The sequence below is a fragment of the Geotrypetes seraphini genome, chromosome 15 (genome assembly GCF_902459505.1).
Source record: "Geotrypetes seraphini chromosome 15, aGeoSer1.1, whole genome shotgun sequence".
NCBI classification, from domain to species: domain Eukaryota; kingdom Metazoa; phylum Chordata; class Amphibia; order Gymnophiona; family Dermophiidae; genus Geotrypetes; species Geotrypetes seraphini.
The window spans coordinates 51269701-51292098 of NC_047098.1; the positions used below are offsets into that span (position 1 = coordinate 51269701).

At 44.0% G+C, this 22398-nt stretch overlaps 1 protein-coding gene across 3 annotated transcripts in view; it reads left to right on the forward strand.

Moving 5' to 3' along the window:
* The window catches only part of VEZF1 (vascular endothelial zinc finger 1), a 76049-nt gene that overhangs the window by 29072 nt on the left and 24579 nt on the right, over window positions 1-22398 (forward strand). For all 3 annotated transcript variants that reach the window (XM_033921466.1, XM_033921467.1, XM_033921468.1), the window contains 2 exons: window positions 17649-17712; window positions 18830-19016. In XM_033921466.1, coding sequence (XP_033777357.1) covers window positions 17649-17712; window positions 18830-19016 — 251 coding nt within the window. The remainder of the gene's footprint in view (window positions 1-17648; window positions 17713-18829; window positions 19017-22398) is intronic.

A 22398-nucleotide genomic window follows, 5' to 3' on the forward strand; every position in this document is an offset into this window, starting at 1 on the left:
AGATGTTGAAGGTACACACCATTTCTGTGAGGCGCATGATGGTTCTCCTGGGTCACATGGCTTCCAAAGTTCATGTAACTCCTCTAGCAAGGCTACATCTTCGCATTCCTCAGTGGACCCTTGCTTCTCAGTGGTCTCAAGCGACAGATCATCTCTCAACATATTTCTGTCACATCATCTCTTCAGCAGTCGCTTCAATGGTGGATGACCACCCCCAAAAGATGATAACAGCGGATGCATCTCCTTATGCCTGGGGGATGCACCTGGAGGGCCTTCCAACACAAGGTCATTGGTCTGCCAGGGAGCGGAAATTTCACATCAATTTCCTTGAGCTCAGAGCGATACATTATGCTCTCAAAGCTTTCCAGCACCTCTTGAGTCCTCAAGTCCTCCTTCACACAGACAATCAAGTGGCAATGTACTACATAAACAAGCAAGGAGGCACGGGTTCTCTTCTGTTATGTCAGGAGGCTCGGAAAATCTGGGCTTGCAGCATTTTCCTAAAGGCTGTCTAATTCAAGGGGATAAGAATTCCCTGGCAGACAACCTCAGCAGAATTCTCCAGCCTCACGAATGGACTCTCAATTCTGCGACACTCCATCTCATCTTTACTCCTCAGGTGGACTTATTTGCAACTCCCCACAATCACAAGTTGCCTCAGTTTTGCTCCAGACTTTACTCTCCTCACCATCTGGAAGCTGATTCGTTTCTCCTGGATTGGACGGGCCTGTTTCTATATGCATTCCCTCAAACTCCTCTCCTGTTGAAGACTCTGTTCAAACTCAAATGAGAGTCAGCCACCATGATTCTCATTGCTCCTCGGTGGCCCTGGCAGCATTGGTTTTCCCTTCTACTTCAGCTCAGCACCAGGGAGCCAATTCCTCTACCAATCTTTCCTACTCTGCTTACTCAGAATCAAGGATCTCTTCTACATCCCAACTTGCAGTCGTTACACCTGACAGCTTGGTTTCTTTGTATTCATATGAATTACATCTTTCTCAGCCTGTTTGTGATATTATTGATGCCTCCAGGAAGCCAGCCACTCAACAATGTTATCAACAAAAGACTTGATTTTTCTTCCTGGTGTCTCCTTCATCATCACGATCCAACTTCTTGTCAGTGGAATTGGTGTTGGATTATCTACTTCATCTGTCTGACTCTGGACTTAAATCTACATCTTTCAGAGTCCATGTCGGTGCTATTACAGCTTTTCACATTCCAGTTGGGGGAAGACCTCTTACTGTTCATCCTTTGGTCTCCAGATTCATGAAATGACTTTTCAATGTGAAACCACTTTTCAAACCTCCTCCAATGGTCTGGGACCTTAATGTGGTTCTTTCCAGATTAATGAAGCCTCCATTTGAACCAATGGCCAGGGCTCATCTCAAGTTTCTCACCTGGAAAGTTGTCTTTCTCATTTCTCTCACCTCTGCCAGGAGGGTCAGTGAGTTGCAAGCGTTGGTGGCAGATCCACCCTTCATAGTTTTTCACCATGATAAAGTGGTTCTACGCATGCATCCTAAGTTTCTACCGAAAGTGGTCACAGAGTTTCATCTCAGTCAGTCAATTGTTCTTCCAGTTTTTTTTTCCTAAGCCTCATGCTCATGCTGGAGAAACGACGCTGCACACTCTGGACTGTAAACGTGCTTTGGCCTATTACAGTGGTAGGCAAACTCATTAGTTAAAAGAGCCAAAGATCAGCAATACAACGATTAAAGATTTCTTTTGAGAGCCATACCACGCGCCCGCGTGCGCTACAATGGCTATGTCAACCCGACTGACACCCCGCTTGCCCACACGTAGTCGAAATTGATTCGTGGCAGAGCCTAGAGAATGACATGGGGAAAAAATTTGTCTCTGTCCCCACGAGCTCGGTCCCCGTCCCCGCAAACCATCTGATTCCATCCACACAAACCTCGAATAGTTTTATACTGAACTTATATTAAAGTATAAAAAGAAACAATATTCCATACAATTGTCAATTTATAAATTGGCGTCTTCTCCCCACTCTCTCTTCCCCATTTCCCTTCAGTGTCCTCAGCCCACTCTCTCCACTTCCCTTCAGCGCACGCACATAAAAACAAGCAAGCAATTTTATATCATTTTCATTCTATTCATTCATAGAAATTAAAGTCTAAATAATGCCAGTCACACAATAAAACATGATTTTACAAAAATAATTCCCTGGACAGTCAAGCCTGCAAGGATTACTAGATGTCTTTCAGCAGCTGCCCTCCCTCCCACTTACCTTCGCGGCCAAGACAAAATGATCTACCAACAATAAAATTTTTAAAAAACACAAAGCACACTGTACACAGAGAAAATGTTAATTATCATTTATATTCCGCGGGTTTTCAGAGGTCAAGGCAGATGACTTTATTCAATGTCACCTCAGTAACAACTATAAAAAAATAGACAAATATACCCCCTCCCTTTTTACTAAACCGTGATAGCAATTTTTAGCGCAGGGAGCTGTGCTGAATGCTCTGCGATGCTCATAAGCTCCCTGCGCTAAAAAACGCTATTGCGGTTTAGTAAAAGGGGGGCCATAGTGCAAAATATAGACAGCAGATATAAATTCTCAAAACGGACACATTTTATTACTAAATTGAAAATAAAATCATTTTTCCTACCTTTGTTGTCTGGTAATTTCATCAGTCTCTGGTTGCACTTTATTCTTCTATTTAGTGGAGCTGGGACTAAAGAGGAATGCGAAGAATTGCAAAGGGACTTGAACAAACTGGGGGAATGGGCGGCGAGATGGCAGATGAAGTTCAACGTTGAGAAATGTAAAGTATTGCATGTGGGAAGCGGAAACCCGAGGTACAACTATACGATGGGAGGGATATTATTGAATGAGAGTAGCCAAGAAAGGGACTTGGGGGTAATGGTGGACATGACAATGAAGCCGACGGCACAGTGCACAGCGGCCGCTAAGAAAGCAAATAGAATGCTAGGCATAATCTAGAAGGGTATTACAACAAGGACGAAAGAAGTTATCCTGCCATTGTATCGGGCGATGGTACGCCCGCATCTGGAATACTGCGTCCAATATTAGTCGCCGTACCTTAAGAAGGATATGGCATTACTCGAGAGGGTTCAGAGGAGAGCAACACGTTTGATAAAAGGGATGGAAAACCTCTCATACGCTGAGAGATTGGAGAAACTGGGTCTCTTTTCCCTGGAGAAGAGGAGACTTAGAGGGGATATGATAGAGACTTATAAGATCATGAAGGGCATAGAGAGAGTAGAGAGGGACAGATTCTTCAAACTTTCAGAAAATAAAAAAACAAGAGGACATTCGGAAAAGTTGAAAGGGGACAGATTCAAAACTAATGCTAGGAAGTTCTTCTTTACCCAACGTGTGGTGGATACCTGGAATGCACTTCCAGAGGCTGTTATAGGGCAGAGTACAGTACTTGGGTTTAAGAAAGGATTGGACAATTTCCTGCTGGAAAAGGGGATAGAAGGGTATAGATAGAGGTTTACTGCACAGGTCCTGGACCTGTTGGGCTGCCGCGTGAGCGGACTGCTGGGCATGATGGACCTCAGGTCTGACCCAGCAGAGGCATTGCTTATGTTCTTATGTTCTGACTGTGCATCCAATATTTCTTCCCTTCTTTCAGCCTCCTGTATGCTTCCTCTCCTCCAGACCTCATTATCTCCCCCAACTTTTTATTTCTTTCACCTTGCCCCCTTCTTTCTTTCTCTCTCCATGCCCCCTTTCTTTCTGTATGTCTGTCTTTCTCTCTCTCTGTGCCCCCTTTCTGTCTGTCTCCCTATCTTTCTCTCTCCATGCCCCCTTTCTGTCTGTCTCCCTGTCTTTCTGTCTCCCGTCTCCCGTCAAGTTTCAAGTTTATTAAAATTTTGATGTAAACGCAATATCAAATATTTTCAATGCTTATAACAATAATAATTTTAGGGGACAAGATAAAACAATTTATACCAATAAACATACAATTGATATACATACTAGATAGTGATACATAAGAAAAGGGGGTGAACTACAATTATTTAAGGAATAGAAAAACTCCGTCTCCCCCTTTCTTTCTCCCTGCCCTCCCCCAAGCCATTGCCATTGGGGAACAGGCCGCCACCGCCACAGGGGAATAGGCTGCCACCGCCGCCATCGGAAAACAGGCCGCCACCGAGTTCTGAGCTCTCATTGCTTCCCTTCCTCGTAAAGAGGATGCTGAAGCACCGGGCCACCCAACGTCAATGGCTGGCTGTCTTGTGTTGCCAATTTTAGGCTTCCTAAAAAAATGATATGCCTCTAATAATAATAGCTCACCCTAGACTTCAGAAAACCCAGTGTTTCTAATAATAGCCTAGGTGATTATTAGAGAGAATATGATATTTTAAATTGTCAAAATTCTGGTTACTGATATTATCCCAGGACAAGCAGGCAGCATATTCTCACGTATGGGTGACGTCACCGACGGAACCCCAGTACAGACCACTTTAAAAATGCATTGCCACTTTAAGTCTTTAGAAAGTTTGCAATAGCCCACACCGTGCATACGCGAGTGCCTTCCTGCCTGACATAGTGCGTAGTCCCTCAGTTTCTTAGTCTCCGCGGAGCTAAGAAGATGCGTTTATCAATGGCCGTTGAAACTTTTTTTCGCTGCCTTCTCACTCTCACGGATTTGTGACTTTCAGTCATATTTTTAATTGTTTTAATAGTTTTCTTTTCTCTATAAAAAAAAAAATTGAAAACATTTTTGTTTTTTCCCTGTCACAGATTCGGCCCGGTGAGGCCTGTTCGGCCACCTTGGATTCTGACTTTAATTTAACGGAGTCTGTCTTCCTGTCGATGTCCCGGCCACAGACTGGTTTTAAAATGTGCAGATGCTGTGCTCGGCCCATCTCAGTCACTGACCCACATTGCTGGTGCCTCTAGTGCTTGGGGCCTTAACACCGTCCAGAAACTTGTTCTCAGTGTTCGTCTCTTCAGAAGAGATCTTTGAAGAACTGCCTGATCCAACAAAAGTTACTCTACGGTGTCGCGATGGAGGGAGACTAGACACTACTACCGACGTCAACGGCACCGTCCAAGGCGGCACTGCACCAATTGACACCGACAGACTGTCGCAGCCTACAGTTGGGTAAGCCGGCTAAGAAGCTTTCCCTCACCCCTTCTGGGCCTCAGATCAAAGCAGCAGTGAGTCATGTCCTGCTGACCTCGAAGAGACCAAAGAAGCGCTCCGCTCCGATCTCGGTGAGTGTCTCGACATCGGCCTCCTCATCGCCAGAGCGTAGGGCTGCACCAAAGGTACCGGCGAAAAAACCAGCAGTACCGGTGCTTACCCTTAAGCAAACGATAGATAATTTGGTTTGGGAAGAATTGGGTAAACATTTTCAAATGCTGGTGCCAACCCGACTCCTCTGGTGCCGGTCTGGCCTGAGCCATCGACACCGGCAGCACCTGCAATTGAGTCCCCATCGGTGCCCACATTTTCCACCAGGGACTCAGTACCGTTGAGTCAGTGGTACTGTTCCTCCTCGATGCAGTCATCACCTGAGTCAACTCCGGACCAGTCTCGAAAGGCATTACAAAAACTTAAACACCTTGAGACTTTGACCCTGACTCCTCGGTGTCGAGAGAGAATTGTACAAGATTCAGATCTGGAGGGGGGGGAGGGGAAGGACTCTGAGCAAGATCCTCTTCTCTCTGAGGCTGAAGGCTCTTCAGATGATGACTGTCCTCAGCATTCATCCCAGGAGGCTCCTGTTTTCTCTGAGAAGTCATCTTTCTCTAAGTTTCTACATGAGATGTCGGAGACTTTGTCCCTCTTGAAGCTGACTCCAAATGTTCAAAGCAGTTCCTAGAGGTGCTAGATTACGATCAACCACCCAAGGAACTTCTCAAGCTTTCCCTTCATGACATCTTAAGGGAAACTTTCTACAAAAATCTGGAGATGCCACTTACCATCCCTGTGGCTCCTTGTAAACTGAATTCCTTATATAGAATGGTACATATTCCTGGGTTTGACAAACCTTAACTTCCACACAAGTCTCTTCTTGTAGAGTCTATGTTGAAGAAATCCTCAGGATCTAGCGTATATGCCTCTGAACCTCCTGGCAGAGAGGGCAAAGCCATGGACCGGTTTGGCCAACGTCTATACCAAAATGCCATGTTGGCCAGCCGGTCTGGCAACTACAATTTTCATTTTTCTTTCTACCTTAAACATTTACTAAAACAAGTATCCACTTTTCAGAAATACCTTCCAGAACATAAGCTTCCTGCTTTCCAACACTATATTTCTGACTTGTTCTAACTCTGAAAATACATGGTCCGTTCCACATATGATACATTAGAACTTACCTCTCGTGCTGCGGCCATGTCAGTAGCCATGAGATGTCTGGCCTGGCTTCCAGTATCTGACCTAGATGTGAACCACCAAGACAGACTGGCCAACATTCCTTGTCTTGGAGATGAACTTTTTGGTCCATCCATGGACAAGGCCACTCAAAAACTGTTGGCTCATGAAACCAGATGGGACACCCTGGTCAAGCCTAAAAGAAGCCTCCTTCTTGTCCTTTCTGACCAGCTTCCTCTTACCAGAGAAGATTTGCTGCTAAACCTGCACCACCTCCTCAAGCTCAACCTAGGAGGCAGAAACAGCAACCACGTCAGCAAAACCACAGGCTGCTCCCCAAAAACCTACACAACCTTTTTGATGTGTTTCTTCAGAGCATAGCCACCGTCGACATCCTATAGTATTTGCCTCAGCCCATCGGAGGTAGTCTCCAGTTTTTCATTGCTCACTGGGAGCTTATAACATCAGATCTCTGGGTCCTCACCATCATTCGTCAGGGTTACATTCTCCATTTCCATACCCTGCCTCCAGACCATCCTCCAAGAGAGTCTGTTTTGAACCCTGTACAGCCCTCCCTTCTTCTCCAGGAGGTTCAATCCCTTCTTCTGCTGAATGCCATCGAGGAAGTTCCTCTCTCTCAGCTTAATCAGGGGTTCTACTCCCGTTATTTCTTAGTACCAAAGAAGACGGGGGGACTGCGACCCATTCTGGATCTCAGAGCTCTCAACAAATTTCTGGTGAAGGAGAAATTCTGGATGCTCTCCCTCGCCCTGCTTTATTCTCTCTTCAATCAGAACGATTGGCTATGCTCTCTGGATCTCAAGGAAGCCTAGACACATATTCCAATTCATCCTTCTTCCAGGAAATATCTCCATTTTCAGATCCATCAGTGTCATTACCAATACAAAGTACTTCCCTTCGGCCTGGCATCTTCTCCCAGAGTCTTCACAAAGTGCCTGATTGTAGTGACCGCATTTCTCCATTCACATGGCCTTCAAGTCATAAGAACATAAGAACTGCCATCTCCGGATTAGACCCATCGAGTCCGGCGATCCGCACACGCGGAGGCCCAGTCAGGTATACACCTGATGTAGTTTTAGTCACCCATATCCCTCTATGCCTCTCATAAAGAGATGTGCATCTAATTTGCCTTTGAATCCTAGCACAATGGATTCCTTAATAACCTCCTTTGGGAGAGCATTCCAGGCGTCTACCACTCGCTGCGTGAAGCAGAACTTCCTGACATTTGTCCTGGACTTCTCCCCCCTTAGCTTCAAACCATGTCCTCTTGTCCGTGTCACGTTGGACAATGTAAATAATTTATTTTCCTGCTCTATTTTATCGATGCCTTTCAGTATTTTGAACGTCTCAATCATGTCCCCTCGCAGCCTCCTCTTCTCAAGGGAGAACGGTCCCAGTTTCTTGAGTCGTTCCTCATATTCCAAGTTCTCCATACCTCTTATTAGCTTCGTTGCTCGTCTCTGCACCCTCTCCAGCAGTTTTATATCCTTCTTTAGGTTGGGAGACCAATGTTGGACACAGTATTCCAAGTGTGGTCTGACCATTGCTCTATAAAGCGGCATTATGACTTTCTTCGATCTACTCGTGATTCCTTTCTTTATCATGCCTAACATTCTGTTTGCTTTCTTTGCCGCTGCTGCGCATTGTGCCGATGGCTTCATGGTCCTATCTATCAGTACACCCAGGTACCTTTTCTTTTCGCTCTTACCCAGAGTTGTGCCTGACATTCCATACTCGTGTTCCTTATACTTACTACCTAAATGCATTACTTTGCATTTCTCCACGTTGAACTTCATCTGCCATTGCTCTGCCCATTTCTCTAACTGATACAAGTCGCTCTGGAGTTCCTCGCTATCCTCCTGCGATCTGATTGCCCGGCATAGCTTTGTGTAGTCTGCAAACTTAATGATCTCACTGGATATTCTGTCTTCCAGGTCATTGATATAAATATTAAATAAGTCTTTTCTTACCTGGACGACTGGTTGATCAAGGCTGTTTCAGCTCTGAAGGTGGTCCAAGCAACATCTCAGATCATCTCTTATCTTCAGATTTTGGGATTCGAAGTCAACTTTCTCAAATCACATCTCCTTCTGACTCAACGTCTTCAGTTCAGAAAGGGTTTTTTCACTCTCTGGAAGCTTCGGTCCATTAGAGCAGTGTTCTTCAACCTTTTTACACCCGTGGACCGGCAGAAATAAAAGAATTATTTTGTGGACCGGCAAACTACTAAGACCGAAATAAAAAACCACATTTCCGCCCCGTCTCCGCAAGCTCGTTCCCCACAAACCATCTGATCCCATCTGCACAAGCCTCAGTTATGATTTTATATTGAACGTATTTTATTAAAGTATAAAAAGAACCAATATTCTATACAATTGTCATTTTATAAATATAAATATTCAGAGCAAGGACCAACAAAACCCCTGTCTCCCCTCCCCTTCACATATATCCCCTCTACTATCAAGAAAACTAAACAAGCCAAATTATTACAGATTGCTACACAGAAATATCATGCTAACAGAATACTGTAGTCACACATGACAGGAATACTGTTAGGCTTTGCAGTCCCCAGTTATGTCTCTAGCAGGATATATATTTCAAATCTGATATATTGTAATGACAAAACAGAAATAAAATGATTTTTTTTCTACCTTTTGTGGTCTCTGCTTTCATCTTTTTTCCACTCTTTTCCTTCTAGCGTCTGCCCGTTCCATCCACTGTCTGGCCTCTCCCCCTTCCATATGTATTTGACTTCTTTCTATGCCCCTCTCCCCTTTCCATCCAGCCTGTGCCTCCTCTCTCCTTTTTAGATCATTCATTTCAGCTTCACAGCTTTCTTCATTTTTATCTCTCCTACACCAGATCTAGCATCTTTATCCCTCTCTCATTTCTCTGCTGACCCCCTTTCCAGCATCAATCTCTCTGTACATTCTCATTCCTGTCTCTCCCCTTTCCCTCCTCTAATCTCCCTGCCAGCTGTTTCCTTCCTTTTTTCCTTCTCCCTTCCCTCCTCCCCCCTATCCAACAGTAGCTCTCTTCCTATCCCTTTCCCTCTTCCCCTCCCAGCAGCATCTCTCCTTCTACCTCCCTCCAGGTGCAGTAGCAGCTCTCCCTTTATCCAGCAGCTCTCCAGCCTCCAACAGTGGTTTCCTCTCCTTCCAGCAGCTCTCAGTACTTGCCTGCAGCAGTGATTTCCTTAGGCAGCCTTGGGTCCGTTGCCGCCTCTGAGGAAAGGGGAAGTTGCTGAAGTGAATCACTGCCCTGGTAAGTACAGAGCTGCTAGGAGAGGAGCCAGCCACTGTTGAAGGCTCCCCAGGATCTTACTCTTGCTGTGCCCTGCACATTCGTGATCCCCCTCCAAGCCGGCAAAAACAGCTTTGCACCACAGGCCCTGCCGCCCAAGACGAGCTGGAGGCCCCTACCCACCGCATCCTGCACGTGGGCAGACTCTCAGCACAGACGCTGCTGATAGCCCCAATTCACACGCTGACCATCTCCCTTCTACTTGCAGCTTCCCCGCGGCCCTCTTCGGTGACTCAGCAGGGGCAGCAATCAAGACAGGCTGCCGACGTCGGGACCTTCCCTCTCTGAGTCCCGCCTATTTCCTGTTTCCGCATAGGCGAGACTCACAGAGGGAATGCCCGACATCGGCAGTCTGTCTTGATCGCCCGAGGCTGGGAGGAACAGAAGATCCGGGGCAGGAAATTTACGGCATCCATCTCGCCGGCCCTGCGCGGACCGGCAGGAATTTTCTGCGGACCGGCACCAATCCGCGGACCGGCGGTTGAAGAACTGTGCATTAGAGCATATTTGATGTGTCGTCATTCAGAATTCTGGTACAATCCCTCATACTGAGTCAACTTGATTACTGTAACATCGCCTACTTGGCAATTTCCCTGAAGAATACAGCGATCAGACTGATCCTCGGGCTGAAGAAGTTTGACCATGTTACACCTTCCTACCGAGTTCTGCATTGGCTGCCGAAGTTGGTTGTTTCTGTTACAAGGTATTCTGTTTATTCGGTTTAGCCCCTAAATACATAACTGACCTTTTCTCTTTTTCAGCCAACAGACATAAGAGAAGTTTGCATTCAAATTTTGTCTCCCCTCCAGTTAGAAGATGTAAATTCAAAAGACATTATCAACATCTCCTCTTACACTAGGCAGCATTATGGGGTAAAGATCTAGAACAGTGTTTTTCAACCTTTTTACACCTATGGACCGGCAGAAATTTAAAAAAATATTCTGTGGACCGGCATCGGTCCATGGACCGGCGGTTGAAGAATACTGGGCTAAGTTGTGGGCCAGACCCCGCCCATCTCTACCCAATCTCTACCCCAGCCCCCGCCCCCATAATAGTACTAATTGCACCTTGCACGTCCCTAGCCTCATCTGGAAACCTTCCCTCTGACATTGCAATGTCAGAGAGAAGGCTTCCGGTTCAGGTGCAGGATGCCCGTAGGAGCCATTAACATAGAAACATAGAGTATGACGGCAGAAAAGGGCCGACGGCCCAACAAGTCTACCTAATCAAGAACCCTTCCTCCTTCGAGATTCCATCTATTAAGCATTCCTCTTGAGTGACCCCACCTGTCTGTCCCATCGTCCCTTGAAGTCTAGCGTGTTACTGGCCTTGACTACCTGACGTGGAAGACTATTCCATCGATCAATTACCCTTTTGGTGAAGAAGTATTTCCTGGTGTCCCTCCCCTGAGTTTTAGCAGATGCCCTCTTGTGGGACCCGTAGGAAAAAAGATTTTATCTTCCACCTCAATGCGGCCCGTGATGTATTTGAATGTTTCTATCATGTCCCCCCCCCCTTTCCCTGTGCTCTTCGACAGAATATAAGCGTAGTCTGCTCAGACGTTCTTCATATGGGAGATCTTTAAGTCCTGAGACCATCCTAGTGGCCATTCGCTGAATCGACTCCATCCTCTTCAAGTCCTTTATATAATGTGGCCTCCAAAACGGAACACATACTCCAGGTGAGGTCTCACCATGGATCTGTATAACGGCAGTATGACTTCAGGCTTTCGGCTGATAAAGCTCCTTCTGATGCAACCCAGCATTTGTCTTGCCTTTGTTGAAGTTTTCTCCACCTGATTGGCAGCTTTCATATCTTCCCAGATGATTACTCCCAAGTCCCGTTCTGCTACAGTTCTTGTTAGGTTTTCACCATTCAGGGTGTATGTTCTGCATGGATTTCCGCTACCAAGGTGCATCACCTTACATTTTTTGGCATTAAAATTCAGTTGCCAAGTACTGGACCATTGTTCCAGCAAAAGCAGGTCCTGCTTCATAGTGTCGGGCATGGTTGCGCTATCTGGTTCTGCTGCGTTGCATAGTTTAGCATCATCGGCAAATAATGTAATTTTGCCACGAAGTCCCTGAGGCAGATTTTTTTCGAAGATATTAAATAGTATCGGGCCCAAAACCGAGCCCTGCGGCACTCCACTGGTCACTTCCGATGTTTTTGAGGGAATACCGTTTACCATCACCCTTTGAAGTCTGCCGCTAAGCCAGTTTTCTACCCATGCAGTCAGTGTATCTCCTAGGCCCATTGCATTCATCTTGTTCAATAACCTACGGTGTGGGACACTATCAAAGGCCTTGCTGAAGTCCAAATACACGATGTCCAGGGACTCTCCCCCATCCAGTTTTTTGTTACCCAGTCAAAGAAGCTTATCAGATTGGATTGACAAGATCTTCCCTTTGTAAAGCCATGCTGGTGTGGATCCCTTAATTTTTCATCATCTAGAATTGCGTCCAATCTGTTTTTTATCAATGTTTCCATGAGTTTACACACTATTGATGTGAGACTCACCAGTCTGTAATTTTCAGCCTCTGCCCTGCATCCCTTTTTGTGGAGCGGAATAACGTTGGCAGTTTTCCAGTCCAAGGGGACTTTTCCCTTGCGTAGGGAAAGATTGAAAAGCTCAGCTAACGGTTCTGCCAGGACATCTCCCGTGGCTTTGTGCACTGAATCAGTTAGGAAGAGGGAGCTGGCTCGAAGATAACGCCGCATTGATCGCACCGTGGACCGGCGGTTGAAGAACACTGATCTAGAACAATTGCTTATGTCTACTACTTATGGGGAATTTAGGAAACGCCTAAAAACATATCTGTTCCTAAAGTACTTAGACAACTAACCTCATTTCACAATAACTGTTCCCTAGAGTTGTTAATCACTAGTTTCTAACTTTGTTAAATCCACTCAACTTGTAGCATCTTTCAATGTTAACCGGCAGAACATTGTTAAATCCATTCAATCTGTAATATCTTCTAATTATTGTAAACCGCATAGAACTTTACGGTCCTGCGGTATATAAACTGTTGTTATTATTATTGTTATTATTCTTCATTGGAGCTATCCTAGACACCACTCTCATGAGAGAGTTTCTTCCTCAAGATTGTCTTCAGACTCTCATCCGTCTGTGTCAGAAACTGCTTCCTCTACATTCCATCTCTGCCAGGCACATGATGGTTCTTCTGGGCCACATGGCTTCCACAGTGCATGTCACTCCACTGGCATGACTTCACCTTCGCACTCCTCAGTGGACCCTTGCCTCTCAGATTGTCTCTCACAGCATATATCTGTAACATCTCATCTGCAGTCGCTTCAATGGTGGATGACCTCTTCCAATCCATCCAGAGGTCTCCTTTTTCACTTACCCCCTCATCACAAGGTCATTACGACTGATGCATCCCCTTATGCTTGAAGGGCTCATATGGATGATCTACAGACTCGGGGTCTTTGGATCGCCAGGGAGCGGAAATTTCACATCAATTTCCTGGAGCTCAGAGCAATGTATTATGCCCTCAAGGCCTTCCATCACCTTCTTTGTCCCCATATCCTCCTCCTTTGCACGAACAATCATGTAGCGATGTACTACATAAACAAGCAAGGAGGTACAGGCTCTCCCCTGTTGTGTCAGGAGGCCCAAAAAATCTTGACTTGGGCGATGGCTTGCAACCTTTTTTTAAAGGCTGTCTACATTCAAGGGGAGAAGAATTCCCTAGCATACAACCTCAGCAGAATTCTTCAGCCTCACGAATGGATTCTCAACTCTACAACTCTTTGCTCAGTGGGGGGGCACTCAACAAGTGGACTTGTTTGCGGCTTCTCATAATCAGTTGCTCCAGTTTTGCTCCAGACTTTATTCTCCTCTTCGTCTGGAAGCCAATGCCTTTCTTCTGGACTGGACGGGCCTCTTTCTGTATGAATTCCCTCCAGTTCCTCTCATGTTGAGGACTCTGTTCAAACTCAAATGAGAGGCAGCCACCATGATCCTCATTGCTTCACGGTGGCCCAGGCAGCATTGGTTCTCCCTTTTACTTCAACTCAGCTCCAGGGAACCAATACCTCTTCCAGTTTTTCTTACTCTGCTTACTCAGCAGCAGGAATCACTCCTACATCCCAACCTGCAATAATTACACCTGACAGCTTGGTTTCTCTCAGGCTGAATTCTTCTGATTTACATCTCTCTCAGCCTGTTCGACATATTAGTGATGCCTCCAGGAAACAAGCCATTCAACAATGTTATCAACAAAAGTGAACTAGGTTCTCTTCCTGGTGTCTCCTTCATCATCATGACCCCACTTCACTAGCAGTTGAACTTGAACCAATGGCCACATCTCAAGTTTCTCACCTGGAAAGTGGTCTTCCTTATTGCTCTCATCTCTGCCAGGAGGATCAGTGAGTTTCAAGCCTTGGTAGCAGATCCACCCTTCACAGTTTTTCATCATAACAAAGTGGTTCTGTGCACAAATCCAAAGTTTCTACTGAAAGTTGACACGGAGTTTCATCTCAGTCACTTGATTGTTCTGCCAGTGTTTTTTTCCTAAGCCTCATTCTCATGCTGGAGAAACTGCTTTGCATACTCTGGACTGTAAACGTTCTTTGGCCTTTTACATCGACAGGCCAAAGCTTCATCGTACTTCCCAACTGTTCACCTCATTTGATCCAAACAAGTTGAGGCATCCTGTTTCCAAGAGAATGATTTCCAACTGGTTGGCTGCCTGCATCTCGTTCTGTTATGCTCAAACTGGACTGGCACTGGAGAGTCGTGTCACAGCCCACAAAATTAGAGCTATGGCAGCTTCTGTTGCTTTCCTCAGATCTACTCCCACTGAGGAAATCTGTAAAGCTGCCACCTGATCCTCAGTTCATAAATTCACTTCTCAATATTGTTTGGAGTCCTTCTCCAGAAGGGATGGGCACTTCGGCCAATCTGTATTACAAAATTTATTTTCCTAAGGCCAACACTCCCACCATTCCATTCTTGTTAGCTTGGATGTCACCCATACGTGAGAATATGCTGCCTGCTTGTCCTGGGATAAAGCACAGTTACTTACCGTAACAGGTGTTATCCAGGGACAGCAGGCAGATATTGTCACAACCCACCCATCTCCCCGGATTGGCTTCTTAGCTGGCTTATCTTAACTAAGGGACCACATGCCTACGTCGGGCAGGAAGGCACTCGCACATGTGCGGTACGTGCTATCGCAAACTTTCAAAAGTCTTAAAGTGGCGATGCACTTTTAAAGTGATCCATCCCGGGGCTCCGTCGGTGATGTCAGCCATACGTGAGAATTTCTGCCTGCTGTCCCTGGATAACACCTGTTACAGTAAATAACTGCTTTTTCTGTGTGTACTTCTCATGGTTTTGCGTGCCGTATAAAATTCAATGGTAGGTCACATTTGACCCATGAGCCACATGTTGCTCACTCTTGAGTTAGGTACTGTATTTCGTTAATGTGGGGGTTTTGTACGTTGCCTCAAGCCCTTTGGAGATGGGGCAATGCATAATTTTGAGTAAATAAAAACAGCCTGTACCTTTTTACAATCTCAAGGAAAATGTGTAGAGAAATATTTATTTAGATTTATATCCTGTCCTCCCCAAAGAGCTCAGAACTAGTTACTGTTTACATTTACAGTGTTACAATATTAGCATTATTCATCTGCTGTACTGTTTATCTCTGATCCTTTCTGAAGTATGGCAGTCTTGATGCTTTCACCTACAGAATAATAGTCAAATAAAAACTTGGTGGCCATTCTATTTCTGTTTTACTGTTTCCTGAAGCTAGTGATAACATAGCTACTGCTGATGGAAATGGGTGGCCAGATAAGTTTTGTTTTGTTTTTTTAATCTTGTTATGGTGACTGGCTTTCTGAAATTTTTCCATACTGGCTAGATAATCCAGATACCTCAGAAGATAGCTCAAAGAGAGATTAAAAATGAAGGCAGTGGGTGTTCAGATGATGGTACAAAATCGGTGTTTACAAACCGCTGTATTCGCTATACTCGGGAGGGAGGGGAAGGTCATAGTACTTTCATTTAGGGCAGTGGTCTCAAACTCGCGGCCTGGGGGCCACATGCGGCCCGCCAGGTACTATTTTGAGGCCCTCCATATGTTTATCATAATCACAAAAGTAAAATAAAACAGTTTCTTGATCATGTGTCTCTTTAGCTATAAATGCCAATATTATTATTAAGGCTTAGCCAAAGGGAAAGATTTATAAACTCTAAAGAGTTTTACCTCATGCAAAATTATCATTTCTTTAATAAAACATTAGCTATGTTTTCTGAGGCCCTCCAAGTACCTACAAATCCAAAATGTGGCCCTGCAAAGGGTTTGAGTTTGAGACCACTGATTTAGGATGATAACCTAGTGGGTAGATTCAGGGACTATGATTGCTGGGTTTCAAAAGTAACCCCGGTAGATGGTCCTCTGGACTATCTCTGTTGCTGCAGTGACAGATTGTGTGTTGGGCAAGAGGCATAGGTATATAGAAGAGGTGAAAAACCAACATGAAGGGGGTAAATGAAGTATGATATCAGATCCCAGCTCTAGTTCCAACTGAAGTGGAAGCCCCAAATGAACAGAAGGAAATGGGCGAAAAGAATGGGAGCAACTTTGTCATTATAGCAATGCCAGTCTTTTATTTTCAAGTTTATTAAAAATTTTGATAAAATGCAAATCAAGGCTTCTAAGCATTTTACAATTTATGTTAAAAAAAAAAAAAAAGTGGGGGGGGAAAGACAATAAACATATACCCACCGAACAATACTTGACCTACATAAAACAATGGGAAAATTGGGAGAACTACAAAATATGAGTAAAGAGTACATAAAAGGTAAGTCACAATAGGGAAAATAGGGGATAAGAATTATTGAACCACTCTGGCTGTAACCAAGTCTGTTTAACAATCAAATGCATCTTTGAAAAATAGAGTAGCTATGGGTCAATAAAGACTACAGAATTGAAAATACTGCATGGCCATTTTGAGAATAGTTTAGTACTAATGCTGTTAATTAAATAATAGTTGCCTTAAATATCACTACTTACTGGATGCCCATTGTGGGTTTACTGCACATTGTGTTGAGCAGTGTTTCCCATCCAGTTCACCTTTAGACCTGTCATGCAAAAGTCACCATTGCTTGATGCCGAGTTCCAGATTAGCACATGGGCTGTGCTACTGTCAACAAGGGCACCATCAGTGACCCTTAAAAGTTCAGTCCCCTTCGGCACTCCACTGTTTACTCTCCTCCATTGAGAAAAATGACCATTTAACCCTACCCTCTGTTTTCTATCCGATAACCAATTCCTAATCCACAACTGAACTTTGCCACCTATCCCATGACATTCTAATTTTCTCAGGGTGGGGGGTACTTGTGTACTTTGAAAATTGTGGTGCAAGAGTGTTGTTAAACACTTGTTTAAGTTAGAGCCACAGCCTCTATTAAGCAATCTAAATAAGACCAGTACTGAGAACTCCTTAAACGTCCTCTCTTTCCCAGTACTCTTCCCTCTCAAACACCTCCAGTGTCCTCAGCTGAGTCTCTTAATCCCACCCTCTCTCTAGCTATCTCTCACTGTTACTCCATCACTGAAAGAGGCAGTAGCTCACCTCCTCTGACCTGATGATGAGCAGGGCTCCCTTGGCCTGTGAAGGTTAGTGATTATGCCTTCCTTTTGGCTATGTGAGCCAGTGATGTCTATTCAACCGTTGACCTGCATGGATTTCTGACTCTACTTGCTGCTGTTTAGGCGGCAGATGGTTTGTCATATTCCTCTCATTAGGCTAAAATTCCTGGTCAAAATAGTGACCAGTTACCAGGGATTTGTCTGGCATACATTTTCAGCTATTCAAGCTTTTATTTTGAATTTAATGAGCCACACCTGGGCAGGTAAGATGTTTGTACTCATAGCAATTTATTTTGCACATCAAAAATGTAGATTTTGCAGGTGCAGAGTTGGTGTTTAACTTAAATGCAATATGACTTTCTTTTCTTTCTTTTCACAGGCCTGATCATTTAAGTTGTCACGTGAAGCATGTCCATTCTACAGAGAGACCTTTCAAATGCCAAGTAAGGGGAACACCGGGCCTAGTATATGCTACAATACCAGTTTTAAATTAGAACATAAGATATGCTATACTGAGCAGACCAGAAGTCCATCAGACTCTGCATCTTATCTCCAACACTGTCTGTTTAGGGTAGAAGTACCCAGTAGGATTCCAAAGAGTAGATCATTCCTTTTTGCTCACTTCCAAGTACACATGGCTAATGATTATGGACTTTTCCTGCAGAAATTTATCTAAAATATGTTTAAACCTAGCTATGCTAATGTTCTTGGCAACAAAAGTCTAGTGATAGAAATGAATAAGCCAAAATCCCTAAATCGCTATTTTTTTATTTTTCAGTTTGGCTTCAATGGGCCATTTTTGACATGAATTTTTTGGCGGCGTGGCAATCTTAGATTTTTAGCTATTTTTTTTTTTTTCTAAGTTCTGTTTTCTGCCTCAAAACCCCTTGTTTTGCCTAGGGATCATCTGTAATGGACACCCCAGGTCAGAATAGCCCCAATTCCAGTGTTTATTGCGCAGATGTACCAGCTAAGGAGCAACCATGTTCTACGTGCCATGGGAGTTAGGGGTGGGAGCTTTGATCTCAGCCTCTAATCTGTCCTCCAGGGCATTAGAACCTCAAAAAGCCTGGAAAACATGGTTGGCGGTGAAAAGATCCTGCTTGGAGATCGAGAGTAACGAGGGGGTGAAATGCAAGCTTGTGGTGGTAGATTCTCCAGTCTGGGGTTTTACAGGGGGCCTCAGGGCCTCCGGTGCAATGCTACCTGTGACTTCCATTGGGCCTTTCCCTCTGACCTGGTTTGACCCCTTCTGACATAACTTCCTGTTTTTAGAAAGGCAGGCCGAGTCGGAGGAAAAGGCTTGGTGCAAGCCACAGGCAGCCTTTCAGTAGGGCTGCCACTGGCTGCAAGGCCAAAGAGTGACTTGGAAAAGTAAGTTGGGTGCCGATGCAGGGGCAGTGGAGCACGAATGGGAGGGGAGGGAGAGAAGCTAGATGGGGGAGGAAGACAGGCAGGCAGAAGGGCTGCATGCAATTAATGATTAATGTTAAAAACAATTTTAAAATTGTGATTTAATGTTCAGCTCTAGTAAAAACCTCTTTGTCTTCCCCCTTGCAGACTTGCACTGCGGCCTTTGCCACCAAAGACAGACTGAGGACACACATGGTGCGCCATGAGGGCAAGGTATCATGCAATATCTGTGGGAAACTCCTGAGTGCAGCATACATTACCAGCCACTTAAAAACACATGGGCAGAGCCAAAGCATCAACTGCAACACCTGTAAGCAAGGTAAAAAGTATCAAGGTAAGCACATGGCTGTAAGATGATATTTTGTGTTTTTTTAAACTGTGTGAAACTCTTTTGTTGCTTTCAGATAAGCCACTTTTTAATCACTTGAAAGGGTTACATGTTACATATAATTAGCAATGTATGGCTCATCGCATTATCTAGATTGCAGCAATTGGAACAAAACAAGTAAGTAAGTTTTGTTTTTGGACGTTTCAAAAATTAAAAGATGTGAAAATGTGGGTTATCAGAAAACATAAGGTGATACTATTTTATTGGACCAACCTAATGTATTTTTTTCTCTTAACACATTTTCTTATTGAACATACAGAATAAAGATTTAAAACAAAGGAATCAAAGATGCATTCTCCAGATAGCTTTTGGAAGATGTGTATCTCATGTAATATGACCTGTCCAACCCATTAGTTGAGATCACTCATGACTCACTGCTCCCTCCATCAACACCCTGTGAGACCCACCATCATCATTCTAGCAGGCCACATGCATAGAGGCTAGCCATACTTAGACAGACTGATGGTCCTTAGCTAATCAGCCAGCTATCAGGAAGCAGAGTTTATCCAGACAGACTATCCATGGGGCAGGGAAAGCTCACAAATGCACATTGAGCAGGGGGGTGGAAGTTGGGAAATGATGTGGATAAAGCACAATGAAAAGGAATAAAGATGACAGTCGGGTCTAGCAAAGTTTGAAGAATGTTCTGAAATTTGTCAGCTAAGATTTAATGCTAAGAAATACAAGGTCATACATTTGGGCTGCAAACACCAAAGGAACGATACTGTTTAGGCAGTGAAGAACTTAGGAGTACGATAAAGGAGTGGGACTTGGGCGTGATAGTATATGATGATCTTAAGGTGGCCAATCAGATTGAAAAGACGATGGCGAAAACTAGAAGGATGCTAGAGTGCATAGGGAGAGGTATTGCCAGTCGGAAAAAAGAGGTATTGATGCTCCTGTATAAGACTCTGGTGAGAACTAATTTAGAATATTATGTACAATTCTGGAGACCGCACCTTCAAATAAAATATAAACAGGATGGAATCAGTCTAGAGAGAGTCTACTAAATGGTCGGTGGTCTTCATCATAAGACATATGGGAACAGACTTAAAGATCTCAATATGTATACTTTGGAGGAAAGGCAGGAGAGGGGAGATATGATAGACATTTAAATACCTAAGAGTCATAAATGCGCATGAGGCAAATCTCTCATTTGAAAGGAAGATCCTGAATGAGAGAGCATAGGATGACGTTAAGAGGTGATTGGCTCAGGAATCTAAGGAAATACTTTTTATTTTACAGAACGGTTGGTAGATGCATGGAATAGCCTCCTGGTAGAGATGGTGAAGACAAAGATTGTGTCTGAGTTCAAGAAAGCATAGGATAGGCATGTGGAATCTCTTAGGAAGAGAAGGAGATAGTGAATGCTATGGATGGGCAGACTGAATGGACCATTTGGCCTTTATCTGCCATCATCATGTTCCTATGTAATCAGATCTCCAATCACTACAAATGCAAGTGGCATTTTTCATCTCCATCACTTCTGCACCTTGTGTGAGTGATCTCAAGTATCTTAATTTTTAGCAGTTTTGTACTTATGGACTGTACTTTTGTACTATGGACTCCGTTGCGCAAACTCTCATGAGAATGGAAATTCATGTTAATCACATTTAGCATTGCTGTTATCTTGGAGCGTCAGTATAGGTCCAAAAGAGGACTCAATCATGCAAAAACTAGTGGTAGAATCTAACATGGGTCTAGAGCCTGTTCAATTAGATTCCTTACCATGGTTTTAAACAAACAGTATAATGGACATTGCCTGATTTTCTGTTTTATCCTCCGACCAGGATTAACCAGCATCGATCCACATTGAAACTACCTTTCCATACTGCTTCAGTAATCCACCATGGGGGTAGAGCCTACAAAGTGTTTTTTTCCCAGTTGTCTGGATACAAACATGCAAAGACAAATGGCAGCATCTAACATGGGTGTCTGTAAGTTAGATTCCTTACCATGTAAAAAAACAAACAAAAACCCCCCAGCAAGCAGACAAGCAGTGTTTACTTTTGTACTTCTGCATTCTCAATGAACATACTCTATATTAACTATTGAAGCGGCATGGTTCTCTGCTTTATCTTCTAAGCAGGATCAACCAGGTTTTTCTGCCAAAACATGCCATCAATGTTCATACAGTACTTTTCAGGAGGCTCATAAATTTGCTCTGAAATATTTTTTGCTGATGTAACAATGCTGTGTAAGACTCCTAAAGTACAAGTTGTTAAATGAAGTATATGTATAAATGGAGCTTATGATGTTTATCACATACACTCAGAATTGTGTAGTTCAGCCTAGAGCCAAAGCTCCTATAGGGACTTGTTGAAAACTTTTAAGAGCTAAGTGGGGTTGTTTTCTCCCCCTTCTTTTTTGCCATTGAAAATATTTTTTATTTTTTTGAATAGCACATTTATGAGCACCCTTTTCACAAATTCATACACAGTGATTGGGCGATGGGTTCGGCTATAGGAGCTTCGGCTCTTGGCTGAACTACACAATTCTGAGTGTATGTGAAAAACATCATAAGCTCCATTTATACATATACTTCATTTAACAATTTGTACTTTAGGAGTCTTACATATCATTGTTATATTGAATTAATTTGACTTCCTAGCCTTTGAGTCATTAACAAATAAGCCCCCCTACTTTATCTATTGCAGGGGTGTCCAACCTGCGGCCCGAGGGCCTCATGCAGCCCTGTGAAGTATTTTGTGCGGCCCCAGTCGAGGGTGATGCAGTGTTTTCCTCTGCTGCCCCCGGGTGTTTACCGTCTTGCCGGCTCCCTCCTCTGTCTTGCTGTAGCGTTTGCGCAGCCCCTGAAACATTTTTTACGGAAGTCAAAAGGTTGGACACCCCTGATCTATTGTGACTAAGTCCTATTGTTTAATGGACATTATCCACAACACCCTTTACTCCTTCTCCTTTTTTTTAAAAGGAACCCAGCATCTCTTAGTACCATTGGGTATGGTTCCAATACTGAAATCAAGCAGTACTTTTGTCATTGATCCTTGGTTTTTCTATCAATCTTTACTGTTTCTACCTATTACACTTCTCTGCAGTATGCCAAGATCTTGTACACCATGGTTTACATGTTGTGACCGCTAGACTACTCCCAGGTCACCTCCTTTTTACCTCTCTTACCAGTGGTATTTGTTCCTGCTAACATAATACAGTCAATCTTTGTAAGACTCATTCCTCTTTTGAAATTTCTCTATTTCTCATGCGAAGACGCAAAGACTCAAAACTCATCCATGGTGGTGCCAAAAGCCTGTACTTTTGATTCACCGTTGAAATCTTTTTAAGTTACCTGGAGGTCTTTACTTAAAATAAA